Source organism: Giraffa tippelskirchi, chromosome 2, assembly GCF_054371585.1.
Source record: "Giraffa tippelskirchi isolate mGirTip1 chromosome 2, T2T-mGirTip1v1.2.pri, whole genome shotgun sequence".
NCBI classification, from domain to species: Eukaryota; Metazoa; Chordata; class Mammalia; order Artiodactyla; family Giraffidae; genus Giraffa; species Giraffa tippelskirchi.
The window spans coordinates 14,108,553-14,123,344 of NC_137276.1; the positions used below are offsets into that span (position 1 = coordinate 14,108,553).

Consider the following 14,792-nt stretch of genomic DNA (forward strand, 5'->3'; position numbering starts at 1 on the left):
TCAACTTGCCTCAGACCACAAAACTAGTAAATGTTAGAGCTAAAATTCAAATCCAATACTGAATACAGGCCATCTCAGACATTGCAGTTTTTCTTCAAAGAAGAATTTTGAATTGGTCCTAGTACTGAGGAGTTTATTTCAGTATTTTTATTGTTTCTTTTGGTTTTTTTTTTACCTATTCATTAAGATGTGATGACTAAAAATTTAGGCAGTCTACTAACAAAAAAAGATGTTTACTTGTAAAGTCTTTGTGAGAGAATTTAGGGTTTATCCCCTGTACTATTAATATATGCCTTTTTAAGAAACACCCATCTCTTTTAAAAATAATTTTTGTTATCATTTGGGACAGGGCATGAAAATTTACTTCTGTGGTGGCACTTCTCTTTATCTGACAGATTCTTTTGTTTTTATTTATCTGGCTTATGAGTTTAAGATCTGTTATGATTTAAACCTTTATGAAGTGGTTGACTTTAATGCCAGGTCTTTGAAAAAGTTTATGGGAGTTGACAGTTGTTTGCCAAGTGATAAAAACAAGACATTTGCCATATGTATGTCTTAAGAGTTACACTTCTTTTGAAAAAGACAGTAAATTGTGAATTCTCTTTACTGATAAGAGTTTCAAAGAAGACAGCTAATAAACATAGTATCTCCTTTTTTCTGGTCGAGTGATAAACTTTAATGGAAGACAGTTGAGAATTTAGTTGAATCTTTGAAAGCAGCATAGTTATCCAGTAGTCGAGAGTCCCATGACTAACTGATGGAGTTAGTGGAATCATCAATTATGGTTTTGATTTTTAAAGGTGATAGATGGTAAAATACACAGTGGGTGAAGGTGAGAGTGGGAGGAATTGAGAGTAACATTGACATATATACACTAGCATGTGTAAAATAGCTAGCTAGCAGGAAGCTGCTGTATAGCACAGGAAGCTCAGCTCCTCAGTTCAGTGCTCTGTGATGACCTAGAGGGATGGAATAGGGGTATGGGAAGGAGGCTCAAGATGGGGGGATATATGTATACATATGGCTGATTCACATTGTACAGCAGAGACTAACACAGCATTGTAAAGCAATTATGTTCCAATTAGAAAAAAAACTAATAACACACACAAAAAATGTGAAATCTGGCTCTAGCTCTTCAACGGCCTCATTGCTGCTTCTAATTGAGATGGACAGTAAACCGTTGGTCCCAAGCCTGGCTGTATTCTGTGCCCTGTAGCCATAAACAAATTGATCTGACATCTGGTATTCAAGCAAATGACCAGAAAGTTACACCTCTAAGACACTCACTGCCAAGTATGTTGTACTTCGAAATTTCCCTTGCAAACAGCTCAGAAACATATACTTAATGTAAAAGTTGTTCTAGTTTTGGAAAGCTTGACCTCTCAAATATAAATCAGAGTTTGGGGATAAATCTTTAATCATAATTAACTGGGCCCTAAATATTCAGAATTTAAATGCCATGTCCCAAAGCAAGCCAAGTAAAGGTGGTCTGTTAAAAAGTTCAGTTTTATACAGGTGCTGTGTACGACTGTGTACAGGCTGTTGTGTCATTTCTCCTTCTTCTTTTCCCCTAATCAACTAAAAAAGCCAGGAAATAGTCCTCATGATGTCTTTTTCAGAAGCTTTTTTGATGAAAGAATACTCAGAAGTATATATACCTGGTCACAGTAATTCAAGGGTCTTTCACATAGACCCTTTTATTCTTTCTTGCATTTTTGGTTTTTTGCTCAATGTTACAAGCTCAAGTAAGAGAACAGTTTGTAAAGGAGTTATATTGATGTGTTATTAAAATATATCCTCTTCTTATCCATTATATAAAATTATGTCCCTGTTAGGAAGGGATTTAAAAATCAATATGTTGTTTCCCAACCTCTTAGGTGAAAATAAGGCATCACAGCTGGGTCCAGGAAAGGCTAAAATTATGTCAGAGTGTGAGAGCTCTTAAAGGCTATCTTGGTGTTTTTACTAAATTGCTGTCCACCAGATAGGTACACATACAGTTAGAATTTTTTAACCTGAGTCCAGCATTATTGGTGAAGTTAAATGCAGGCTGTCTGCAATCTTGTATGTATTGACTAGTGATTTAGCTCAGGTAATTGCTGTTTAGTTAGTATGTGTCAGCAGTTCTTGACAATTAGTAAGCTTTTCTTTTGGTATATCATGCAAAAGAGTACTAGAAATAGTATTTCTATTCCAGTAGAAATTTACCTTTTGGTTTCAGCAAAATTCAGGCAAATTGATACATGCTAAGCCACAGAGAAAACACTTTTCCATCCTATATTTTTTTCTATTCCTATTAGAGATTGGTATATTGATTGTGTTGACAGCGCAGTTAAAGAATTTCTTCATAACAATTCAGAGTATAATCAACTACTAAGATACGAGTTACAGAAATTAAAGCCCACTTTTCTTAGCACATGAGGGTACTACAAGGGCAGGGAGCAGGGGTCTGCTCCTGCCCAACAGGTATGGCTTCCAGCAGATCCCTGCTCCTCCCAGACTCTCTTAAGCCCACTGTGCTGCTCCTGGGGGGTAGGGACAGCAGCTCAAGTCTCATGGAGACCCTGAGGACGCAACTTATGAGTTTGGAGATGCCTAGACCTGCACTCTTCCAAGAGCCTCTCAGTCGATGACACTCCAGGACTTGGAGCTGCCAGCCTGGGGGTCCTCTTGTTATGGAGCAGGGCTCATGTGCCCAAGATGTAGAAGCCCAACACTGACAGCAGGTGTATGAGTCAAAGTGAGGGTTTATTTGTAGGGTGCCAACCAAGGGAGTGGGAGACAAATCTCAAATCCACTCCAATTTGGTCTTTGATTTAGGGGCTATTTTAAAGGGTAAGAAAGTCACAAGATCAATCATCACCTTGTGATTTAATTGAGGCATAGCTAATGTAAGGTATTATATAACTTTCAGGGGTACAGCATAGTGAGTCACCGTTTTATAGGTCGTATACCCTTTATAGTTATTCTAAAGTACTGGCAATCTTCCTTGTTGTGTGTGTGTCAGTCACTCAGTCATGTCCGACTCTTTGCGACCCCATGGACTGTGGCCCACCAGAAATCCTCTGTCCATAGGATTTCCCAGGCAAGAATACTGGAGCGGGTTGCTATTTCCTGCTCCAGGGGATCTTCCCGACCCAGGGATTGAACCCAGGTTTCCTGCTGGGACTTCCCTGGTGGCTCAGATGGTAAAGTGCCTGCTTACAATGCAGGAGACCTGGGTTTGATCCCTGGGTCGAGAAGATCCCCTGGAGAAGGAAGTGGCAACCCACTCCAGTACTCATACCCAGAAAATCCCATAGACAGAGAAGCCTGGTATACCACAGTCCATGGGGTCGCAAAGAGTCGGACACGGCTGAGAGACTTCACTTTCTTTCTTTGTCCTGCATTGCAGGCAGGTTCATCTTCCTTATGCTGTACGTATAATACATCTTTGTAGCTTACTTATTTTGTACATAGTAGTTTGCTGTTTTTTAACCCCTAGTGGTGGTGGTAGTCACTCAGTTGTGTCTGACTCTCTGTAACCCCATAGACCATAGCCTGCCAGGCTCCTCTGTCTATGAAATTCTTCACACAAGAATACTAGAGTAGGTTGCCATTTCCTTCTGCAGGGGCTCTTCCTGACCCAGGGATTGAACCCAGGTCTCCTGCATTGCAGGCAGATTCTTTACCATCTGAGTCACCAGGGAAGACCTTTTAACCCCTACTCCTGTCTTGTCCCTTCCCACTTCCCTTCCCCTACTGGTAACCACTAGGTTGTTCTACATGACATTTCTTTTTTTAAATAAAAAGCAGAGACACTACTTTGCCAACAAAGGTCCATCTAGTCAAGGCTATGGTTTTTCCAGTTGTCATGTATGAATGTGAGAGTTGGACTATAAAGAAAGCTGAGCACCGAAGAATTGATGCTTTTGAACTGTGGTGTTGGAGAAGACTCTTGAGAGTCCCTTGGACTGCAAGGAGATCCAACCAATCCATCCTAAGGGAGATCAGTCCTGGGTGTTCATTAGAAGGACTGATGTTGGAGCTGAAACTCCAATACTTTGGCCACCTGATGCAAAGAGTTGACTCATTGGAAAAGACCCTGATTCTGGGAAGGATTGGGGGCAGGAGGAGGAAGGGACGACTGAGGATGAGATGGCTGGATGGCATCACCCACTCGATGGACATGGGTTTGGGTGGACTCAGGGAGTTGGTGATGGACAGGGAGGCCTGGCGTGCTGCTGTTCATGGGGTTGCAAAGAGTAGGACACTACTGAGCGACTGAACTGAACTGAATAGTTGATTTACAATGTGTGTTAGTTTCAGGTATACAGCACAGTGATTCAGTTTTATATATGTATTTTTTCAGATTATTTTTCATTATAGGTTATTACACAATATTGAATATATAGCTCCCCGTGCTATACAGTAAATCTTTGTTGCTTTGGTGTTTATCTTTTGTATACAGTAATTTGTATCTATTAATCACATACTGTATGTCAGTCAGTCAGTTTAGTCGCTCAGTCGTGTCTGACTCCTTGCGACCCCATGGACTGCAGCACACCAGGCTTCCCTGTCTATTACCAACTCCCGGAGCTTGCTCAAATTCATGTCCATCAAGTCGGTGATGCCATCCAACCATCTCACCCTCTGTCATCCCCTTCTCCTCTTCCCCCCTTCAATCTTTCCCGGCATCAGGGTCTTTTCCAATGAGTCAGTTCTTCACATCAGGTGGCCAAAGTATTGGAGTTTCAGCTTCAGCATCAGTCCTTCCACTGAACACCCAGGGCTGATCTCCTTTAGGATGGACTGTTTGGATCTCCTTGCAGTCCAAGAGACTCTCAAGAGTCTTCTCCAACACCACAGTTCAAAAGCATCAATGCTTCTGCGCTCAGCTTTCTTTATAGTCCAACTCACATCCATACATGACTACTGGAAAAGCCATAGCTTTGACTGAACGGACCTTTGTTGGCAAAGTAATGTCTTTGCTTTTTGATATGCTGTCTAGGTTGGTTATAGCTTTTCTTCCAAGGAGCAAGCATCTTTTAATTTCATGGCTGCAGTCACTATCTGCAGTGATTTTGGAGCCCCCCAAAATAGAGTCAGCCACTGTTTCCCCTGTTTCCCCATCTATTTGCCATGAAGTGATGGGACCAGATGCCATGATCTTAGTTTTTTCTAAATGTTGAGTTTTAAGCCAACTTTTTCACTCTCCTCTTTCACTTTCATCAAGAGGCTCTTTAGTTCTTCTTCACTTAGTGTATGTGTCATGCCTTAATCATAATTTCAGGAGTCAGGATGTCTCTGGTTTATGATTCTCAGGCCAGGTGTTCCCTGGGGGTTTGTTAGCCAAACTTGCCCTGGAGAAACAACTTGAGTTTGTACCTTAAAGATGATATCTACAACAGCAATTTTGATACATTAATGATGTTAGCAGTAATCTTAGCTATGACTCTAGTTGATTGGTGTTCAGTTAGCACAGGATTGGAGTAAGAGGTGACAAAGAAAGGAAATAAAGCTTTAGATAGAATAACCACAAACTCAGTAAGGAAACTCTGCTTTAGGGAGACTTGGTTTTATTCTGTTGGAGGGTGGCAAGGATAGCACCCCACTTCTGAAGCCTCGAGTCCCCTTGAGTTGCTAGACAGGCCCCTGTCTGTGGAAGAGGCAGCCTGTGGTGTCAGGAGGAGCTGCTGGTACAGTGCCGGCCCTCATGCTCCTCCCTTCTCTGACCCATCTTGCAGGCCCTGAGTCCCTGCAGGGGCAGGCAGCAGAGGCCCCTGGCTAGGTGCAAGCAGACTCCGCCCTACACTCATAATATGTTTGTAGCTGTGAGGTTAATAAATACAGCAATTTGAGTTTATGACATATTGTATACAATGGTCTCTAACACAGGGCCTGGTAAGCCTGAACATGTTTGAAACAGATACCTACTAAAACTTGCTTAAACACAAAATGAGTACTTATTCTGAAGATTCCATAGTGTTTCATGCTACAGTCAGGTGTCAGGGCTACTGTTCATGGTTGTGTGGGCTAGGTTCTACATAGCTTTCAGTAGGAATGCAGCTAGGCTTTAGCCACAAACTGGAACCAGAAACTAAACCACTCTCTTTCCTCCCTGCTCCTGGCTGTTCAGTGCTTTACTCTTCACCCTGTAGACTGGCTTTCTCCTCTTCCCAGCCCATAAGAAGATACACAGACACCTATAGCCATGTTTATGTTTATTCCATTCAAAGAATCTCTGAATCTGAATACCTACCAGCCAGGACAGGACTCTGATTGATACAGCTTGCGCCAGGTTTGTGCCCCTGGACCATCCAATGAGGCAAGGCAGTAGAAGCATGTTATATAAGCATGGCTGTTCCCACTGTAACTGTGAAGTCACTCAGTCGTGTCCGACTCTTTGCGACCGCATGGACTGGATCCTACCAGCCTCCTCTGTCCATGAGATTTTCCAGGCAAGAGAACTGGAGTGGGTTGCCATTTCCTTCTCCAGGGGATCTTCCTGACCCAGGGATCGAACGCAGGTCTCCGCATTGCAGGCAGACGCTTTACTGTCTGAGCCACCAGGGAAGCCCGTAACTGTAGGAAGGACTAAAGGATTGTGGACATAGTCCCAGAGAGGAGGAGAATTTGGCAGACATTAGTGACTATTTTACTAAGCCTATGGGAAGTATTAATTTCATTTCTTATTTCTCTTATAAAATATCTGCCATGCCACAAAGTACTTGTTCAGGAACATGTTTATAGCAACTAGATATTAGTTGCTATACTCTTTATACATTTATACTCTTTATACATTAGTTGCAAACTCTTTATACATTTACAAAACAACTTCCTGTAGGACTTTTTCTCTGTAGGATAATCAGAACATGTAGGATTCTATGATAGGTAATGAATGAAAGGCTATTTCTTTTTCTTAGTAAAAGGTGTTTTATTGTAATTCACTTCAGTTCAGTCACTCAGTCATGTCCAACTCTTTGTGACGCCATGGACTGCAGCACACCAGGCTTCCATGTCCATCACCAACTCCCGGAGCTTGCTCAAATTCATGTCCATCGAGTCGGTGATGCCATCCAACCATCCCATCCTCTGTTGTCCCCTTCTCCTCCTGCCTTCAATCCTTCCCAGCATCAGTGTGTTTTCCAATGAGTCAGTTCTTTGCATCAGGCAGCCAAAATATTGGAGTTTCAGCTTCAGCATCAATCCTTCTAATGATTATTTAGGGCTGATTTCCTTTAGGATTGACTGGTTTGATCTCCTTGCAGTCCAAGGGACTCTCAAGAGTCTTCTCTAACACCACAGTTCAAAAGCATCAATTCTTTGGTGCTCAGGTTTCTAGAAGTCCAGCTCTCACATCCATACATGACTACTATAAAAACATAGCTTTGACTAGATGGACCTTTGTTGGCAAAGTAATGTCTCTGCTTTTTAATATGCTGTCTAAGTTTGTCATAGCTTTTCTTCCAAGGAGCAAGCATCTTTTAATTTCATGATAGCAGTCACCGTCTGCTGTGATGCAGTGATTTTGGCGTCCAAAAAATAAAGTCTGTTACTGTTTCCATTGTTTCCCCATCTATTTGCCATGAAGTGATGGGACCAGATGCCATGATCTTCGTTTTTTGAATGTTAAGTTTTAAGCCAACTTTTTCACTCTCCTCATTCAAAATATATGTTCTTATTTGTCCATAAGAAATATAATTTTGTTCTCTCCCTGCTATTGCTTTTCTTGGCTCCTTCTCCTTTCATTTGATATGTCTTTAGTCTTCTATAGAGGAAACTTTCTAGTGGGATAGAAACATAATTTAGATAGAAATACGAAAACATTATTTTGTGAAAAGGTAGATATTTATCATCATTGCACTGGTTTCTAGTTTTTAGAAGTCTTAATAAAGACCATGCTTGAGCCCCTTCTTCTCCTAGTGGGTTTGAACCGGCTGCTGTTCTCTTACTGAATGTTGACATCAGTCACCATCTTTGTCTTTTCTAATGAGACAGTTTTTAAAGTCATGTGATCGTAAAATTATTTTTAGCTTCTCAGTCTTGATCCTATAAAATTAACGTTTGTACGATATAAAACAGTCTAAATATTCTAATGTCCTGAATTAATGTTTGTTTCATGATATGTTTGCCTTGTTTGTTGAGCAGTATATTAAGTTCATTTACAGCAGATTGGTTTTTAAATTTCCTTTTGTATCCCATTTTCACTAGTGGTGCCAAGTCTTACTAATAATAATAATAATAAATACTGAAACTTTTCACAGCTCCACATATGAAAAAGACGTGTCATTTTGTCAGTGACATTCACAGAACTTAATATTTGCCTAAAGTCATAGGCAAGGATTGTTGAAGACATTGTATTTCACCTCTAAGTATTTTAGTATGAATCTTCTAAAAATAGAACATTTTACTACATGTTCTATTGGTAGGTAGATGCTATAATAACCATCATCACACATAAAAAATTAATAATTCTTTAATTTCACCAAAGTTTCAGCTCTCAATGTCCCATCTTGCCTGGAGAATCCTAGGGATGGCAGAGCCTGGTGGGCTGCCATCTATGGGGTCACACAGAGTCGGACACGACTGAAGCGACTTAGCAGCAATGTCCCATAAATGTTTTTGTGAGGTTTTTTTCCCCCTAAGCTTGCGTCTTACCAAGATTCACACATTGCATTGTGTTGTTACATCTCTTTAGTCTTTGTCTCTCTCTTTTTTTAATCTAAGTACTTCTCTCCCCTTTAGGGAGATTACAAAAGGGTGATTTTTCAAATCTAATCATTCTTTCTGCATTTATTAACTGGCTTCTTTTAGGCAGGAATGAGGGAGGGGTAAAGAAAAACTTCCCTTTGACCAAATGCTAAATAATTTAATAGGTAAACAAATGGATAGGTGCATTTAAGAGCTAATTGCAGAAACAGTCGTGATTAAGCAGTATTTCACCCAGATAAGTACTGCATTTGGCAACATGTAGAAGGCGATGGCAACCTACTCCAGTACTCTTGCCTGGAAAATCCCATGGACGGAGGAGCCTGGTAGGCTGCAGTCCATGGGGTCGCTAGGAGTCGGACACGACTGAGAGACTTCACTTTCACTTTTCACTTTCATGCCTTGGAGAAGGAAATGGCAACCCACTCCAGTACTCTTGCCTGGAGAATCCCAGGGATGGCGGAGCCTGGTGGGCTGCCGTGTATGGGGTCGCACAGAGTCCGACACGACTGAAGTGACTTAGGAGCAGCAGCAGAAACAGTGCTTACTTAAATCCTGCATTTAAAGTGAAAGCTATGTTGTTTTAAGAAAAACCTCCAAGAAAAACAAAAGACTATACAAGACAGAAAGTGTAAAGGTGTCCAGATTCTCAATAAATAATATTTATATAGTTAATAGTGTTTTAAATGTAGCTGACTTTCAGTCAACCTTGATGGCTTAAAATAGTTTAAAAATAAATATAATAGTTATCAACTTTGATGATAGAGTTTAGAAAGTAGAAAGTGAATTATACGATTGACTCCTGGCTGCTTGAATCAAACTTTAATTCCTGAATCAACTCCACTTGATTATGATTATTATCCTCATCTACTAGTGAAATTCCCTAAAATTTTGTTACCAGATGTAAGGAAAATATTTAGGATTTCTGTTTATTTTCACCTCATCATTTAAAAGGTTCTGTTTTGTCATATGTTTTATAGTACATGGTATATCCAATAATCATATAAAAATTTAAAATATAGATACATGTATATAGGGGAGAATTATATAATTTTTTTGCTATTCTTAATTTAAAAATAGTTTCACCCCAATGGACATGTCAGTTTTGTTTTAAAAGTATGGCATATTTGAATGGTCTTGTAAACATTATCTTAAATTTTCATTAAAATAAAAACTATATGATACTCATTTTTAAATGTTTTCTTTAAAATTTTTCTCAGGTTATTAATTAAGAGGGGTTTTTCTACTTTAAAACTTTTGAATCGTTGTCACAACTTAATTGTAAGTTTTAAATTTGTATTTCAGAGAAGGTGGGACTAATTCTGAAAGTAGATGGGTCAGCAGTATCAGCTTAAAAGGAAATAAGCTTTTAATAAGAAAAGAGAGGAAATAAATAGTGTCTTAAGCTCTGTACCCTGTGTATGAAATTAAGAGCATTTACCAATAATCAGTATAAAAGTTGAGGGGAGAAGGAAGTAATTTAGTATTTGCCCTTATTAATTATTCATACTAAAAACCTTTTTTCCATCTGGATTGTTTACTTCAAGGATCATTTGAAATAAGAAGAGCAAAGGAAATAATATGATTGGTAGGGAGAAAATAAACTGAATTGCGCAGAAGCCTGTATTGGACTCAGTTCCCTTCTCAACCCCACCTCCCCCCACCAATCTCCATTCCACTTGAGTAGATCACAAAAAAGCACATTCTAAATGTTAATTTTTAAAATTTACAGTTCTCAGACTCATACAGTTTAGCTTTTTTCTTTTTTTTACCCATTTGCCATTGTTAACTTTTTGGAAGTAGAAGAATTTGCATTCTTTTTAGCTTTGGTACTCTGTATATTAAGAATACATATATGTTCATGGATTTGAAAGAAAGTTTTCTTTAGGGCTTTTATTAACTGAAAAACGCTTTTAACATTATAAGGTGATTATTTACTATATCATGAGGCAAGAATTGGACCAATGTTTTTGGAGGTTTAAACAGAAATAATGTTTTATGGAAGGATTGTTTTGGTAGATTTTTTTGTAAACCTTTATGTAGTCAAAAACTTGACTACATTTCCCATTTCTTGAACATATTATTAATATCGGTAAGATTTTTTGTAATATAAAAATAACTTTACAATATCCATTAACACCCATATTAAAGAACAACTTTCAATAGCATCATTAGGCCAGCATCATTAGGGAGGAGAATTGAATTTCTGGCTTTTAAGTGAGATTTATCAATTAAAGCACTACAGACAGTGATATATGTGGATATTAGCAGATTATTTGGCAGAGTCCTTCATGAGATAGCTTGAAGAATAGACATGGCCTGAATGATAATACAATTAGACTGATTTATAACTTAGCTTAATAAACACAGAGTAAATTATTGTCATCTAGAGGGTTGTGGCATTCTATCCATTTTTTAAATCAGTGATTCAAATGAGGACAGTTAGCATATGTTGTTTTTTTAATTCATAGATGATATGAATCTGAGACACATACTCCTAATAAATTGGATGGTATTTCTTTAGAAAACAAAGTGATCTTGATGAGTTAGAACAGGATATTTCACAAGGTAACTCTTAATAAAACAAGCATAAACTCCCCCCCAAAAAAATTTAACAATATACTATAAAAAATGGAAGTTCCCAAGCACATCTTAATAGATATTAATAGAAGCTTATTCCCATTTTATTTCAAAAAAGCAAGGTTCGGGATTATATTCATAATGGGATCTCAACTTTATTAATATATATGAGAAAGTATGAAATACAGCAGTTCTAGATTCGGAGTGATTTTCTTTTCATTTTGCCTTTGTGTTTATTTTCAAATTTTCTACAGCAAGCATGCATCTTTCCTAATACATGTAAGATAAGGTGTTTCATGTTTTCAGTGGCCCAGATGTGCAGTCTAAGTGTAGGTTAGTTTATATTGTCACAATATAGATTTCCTACTTTGATCGGTCTGTAATAATCACCCTGGCGTAAAAGCATCAGCTGTAGTGCTCTGTGTGTTAGTGTTTTCTCACTCCACTACTATGAACCCACTGAATCTGTTTTCATTTGTTTCTCTTTATCAAAGGTTGAATTAATAAAGGGGAATTTACAAAGTGTCGGACTTACACTTCGTCTCGTCCAGTCAACTGATGGCTATGCAGGGCACGTCATAATTGAGACTGTGGCCCCAAATTCGCCTGCTGCAATTGCTAACCTTCAGCGGGGAGATCGACTGATTGCTATTGGAGGTAATTATGCTGATGTGCAGTATACTTGACATTTACCAAGAAAACCAGAAAGTAGATGTGGGGCTTTTTTCCTCTTCCTCCTTTGTTTCTATAAGCACATTACTTTTATAATGGAAGAAAAAAATCATTACTGTAAGTAAAAATCTGAAGGAAGCCTTAAAATATTTGAAACAGGTATCATTTTAGTTCTAATGTATAAATCTTTAAAACGTTTCCTCTTTAGACCATTTTCCTCCTTTTACTTCCCTATTTTTTTACTGAATATGAAAGGGCAGGTCAACAGTTATCTTTCTGTATGATCACCACCATTACTACTCTGAGCCTAGAATCGGACAGAATTAGCACTACTACCCCCATCACTTAGGACTAGATACTGAAAAGGAGAGATTTCCTTGTCTAACAGGGCACATCTGAACTATCCTGTGGCCCCCATATTGGTGGCCCATATTGTTCCTTACTGGCCAGCCTTTTGATGATAGACTGTCATTCAGAGTGGAGCCCAAATTACTGTCACTGGAAGAAAATGTGTCACCTGCATGCCTTCCTGTCAGTTGCATTGATACAATAAAAACTGCAAATCTGTTGATTGGCAGATTATTTGCTTGCATGTAGATAAATTATCAATAAGGCTAACTGCGGACACCAGTGGGGAAAAGTCTAAACCTTTTCAGATCTTTGTAGTACCTGGCGCACCCATTCTAGACTTGTCAAGAGATTTCTTAAACAAATGGTTGGTTACAGTTGAGCTTTTAAAGGCAATGTGGAATATTCTCTCACAGCTAAGACAATAAATAACCAGGTAGGTTAGTTCCTAAATTAAGGAGCAGTTGTCCTGGTTATATGTCAAAGAAACTCTGTCTTTATTTTAATTCATAGCCATCATGAAAATAAAATAATGAAAATTTTTGAATTTTCAAAATATTGAAAAATTAGAATTTCAAAATTTTGAAACAGTGCTTTTCAAAGTCTCTTGTGTATTCCAGTCACCCAGGCATGGTGTTAAAATGTGGGTTCTGATTTAGTAGATCTGGAGTGAGGCTCCAGGTTCTACATTTCTAACAAGCTCCCAGATGACTCTGGTCCAAAAACAGCTAGGATAATAAGGCTATAAAATAGACCTCATCTGTTACATTGTTATTTAACATAGTTATCCCTCAGCTAAAAATCACAGTTCAGTATAGATTTTTTTATATTTATACATACCCTGTTTTGATTTTACCTACAGCATAAAATTTTCCTTTTTAGGCCCTTTTATGGGAGATTTTTGTTTTCAATTGCACAAGTCATAAATATCTATTATCAAAAATAAATAAATCCAAGCAATATAAATATAGACAGGGTGAAAAAACAAAAGTCACCTCTTCATGTCTAACATTTGTTAAAAATTATAATATTGAGATAAGGGGCAGATATAAAACACATTCTTTTTTTTAATCACTGTACTTCATTTATACAGGTATGTATCAATTTAAAAAAATATTTAGTAACAGGATTGGTGATAGTTGAAATAAGACTGACAAAATGTTATATTTAAGGTCAACAATGGCACCCCACTCCAGTACTCTTGCCTGGAACATCCCATGGACGGAGGAGCCTGGTAGGCTTCAGTCCATGGGCTCGCAAAGAGTCAGACACGACTGAGCGACTTCACTTTCACTTTTCACTTAAATGTACTGGAGAAGGAAATGGCAACCCACTCCAGTGTTCTTGCCTGGAGAATCCCAGGGACGGAGGAGCCCGGTGGGCTGCCGTCTCTGGGGTCGCACAGAGTCGGACACGACTGAAGCGACTTAGCAGCAGCAGCAGCCTGGAGTTCATTTTACTATTTCCTCTGCTCTTGTATGTATTTGAAATATTCCAAAAGGAAAATAATCCAGATTTGGCTGGCAGTTCCGAAGGATGAGTTTAGACTGACTTGAAGTTTTGCCTACCTCAGATGATCTGATGGACTTATTTTTTATGTCAGACTACAGTTTTGCTGGAACATAGTGTGGTTAGAGGGAACCAGTAGAGCTTAAGGCTGGATGAATCATGAAGTCATGTTAGCTCTCGATTTCCATACGATGCGCTTATAAGCTAAAGGGTTTTGAACCAGTGTTTTAGGAAAGCTGGGAAGCAGCATATCTTGGGTGATTAAAATAAGGAAGCTCTAAGTGAGGGATCATAGTAAAAAGCTGTTTATTACTGTAGTTGAAACAAGTGGTCAGGAGGATCTGAGCCAGGAAGGAAAATGGACTGGAACTCTTGGATTCACAGCAGAGTGACTCTCAAGAGTCTGCCATCTCCACGATTTGAATCAGATTGACTGGGAGGGCAGCAGATTGATTCATGTACTAGTGAGGACAGCAAGATGAGAATGTCAAAGAGAAGTTTTAACTTTATCAACAAAACATCCAGGTGGTGATGTCCAGAAGTCTTTGGGAATGTACAGCTAGATTGATGAAGAGGGGTCACCACCCAAAGAAAAAGTTAATGGTTGAAACTACTGAATGGGTGTAATCTAGAGAGAGAACAAAAAGGTCCAGGAAACTAGTGACAAAACCATGGGAACATTTGTATACAAGGGACTGATAGAGGTGGGGGGGAAAAAGAAAGTAAAGGAGAGGTGATCAGAGCTAAATTACTACAGCGTTGTAAAAACCAAGGAAAAGAAGGAAGGGAATTAACATTTCAGCAAGGATAATTGATAGAGCAAAGTCCTGAAGGTACAGGATCCATAGTACAGGTGAAGAGCCGACTCCTTCCTCTCAGAGAGCTCAGTCCGGAAAAGGATAGGCAGGGAGAAAAGGCAGGAGTTTGTTGGTCTTTTCAGTAAATAAAGTGATGTCATCTATAGAATAAAATAAAAGAGCAGGAAGGGTGGG

General features: G+C 38.8%; 1 protein-coding gene across 1 annotated transcript in view; it reads left to right on the forward strand.

Annotated features, from left to right (window-relative positions):
• Positions 1-14,792, forward strand: part of PDZD8 (PDZ domain containing 8) — an 83,533-nt gene that overhangs the window by 62,509 nt on the left and 6,232 nt on the right. The window contains exon 4 of the mRNA XM_081573467.1: positions 11,766-11,928. Coding sequence (XP_081429593.1) covers positions 11,766-11,928 — 163 coding nt within the window. The remainder of the gene's footprint in view (positions 1-11,765; positions 11,929-14,792) is intronic.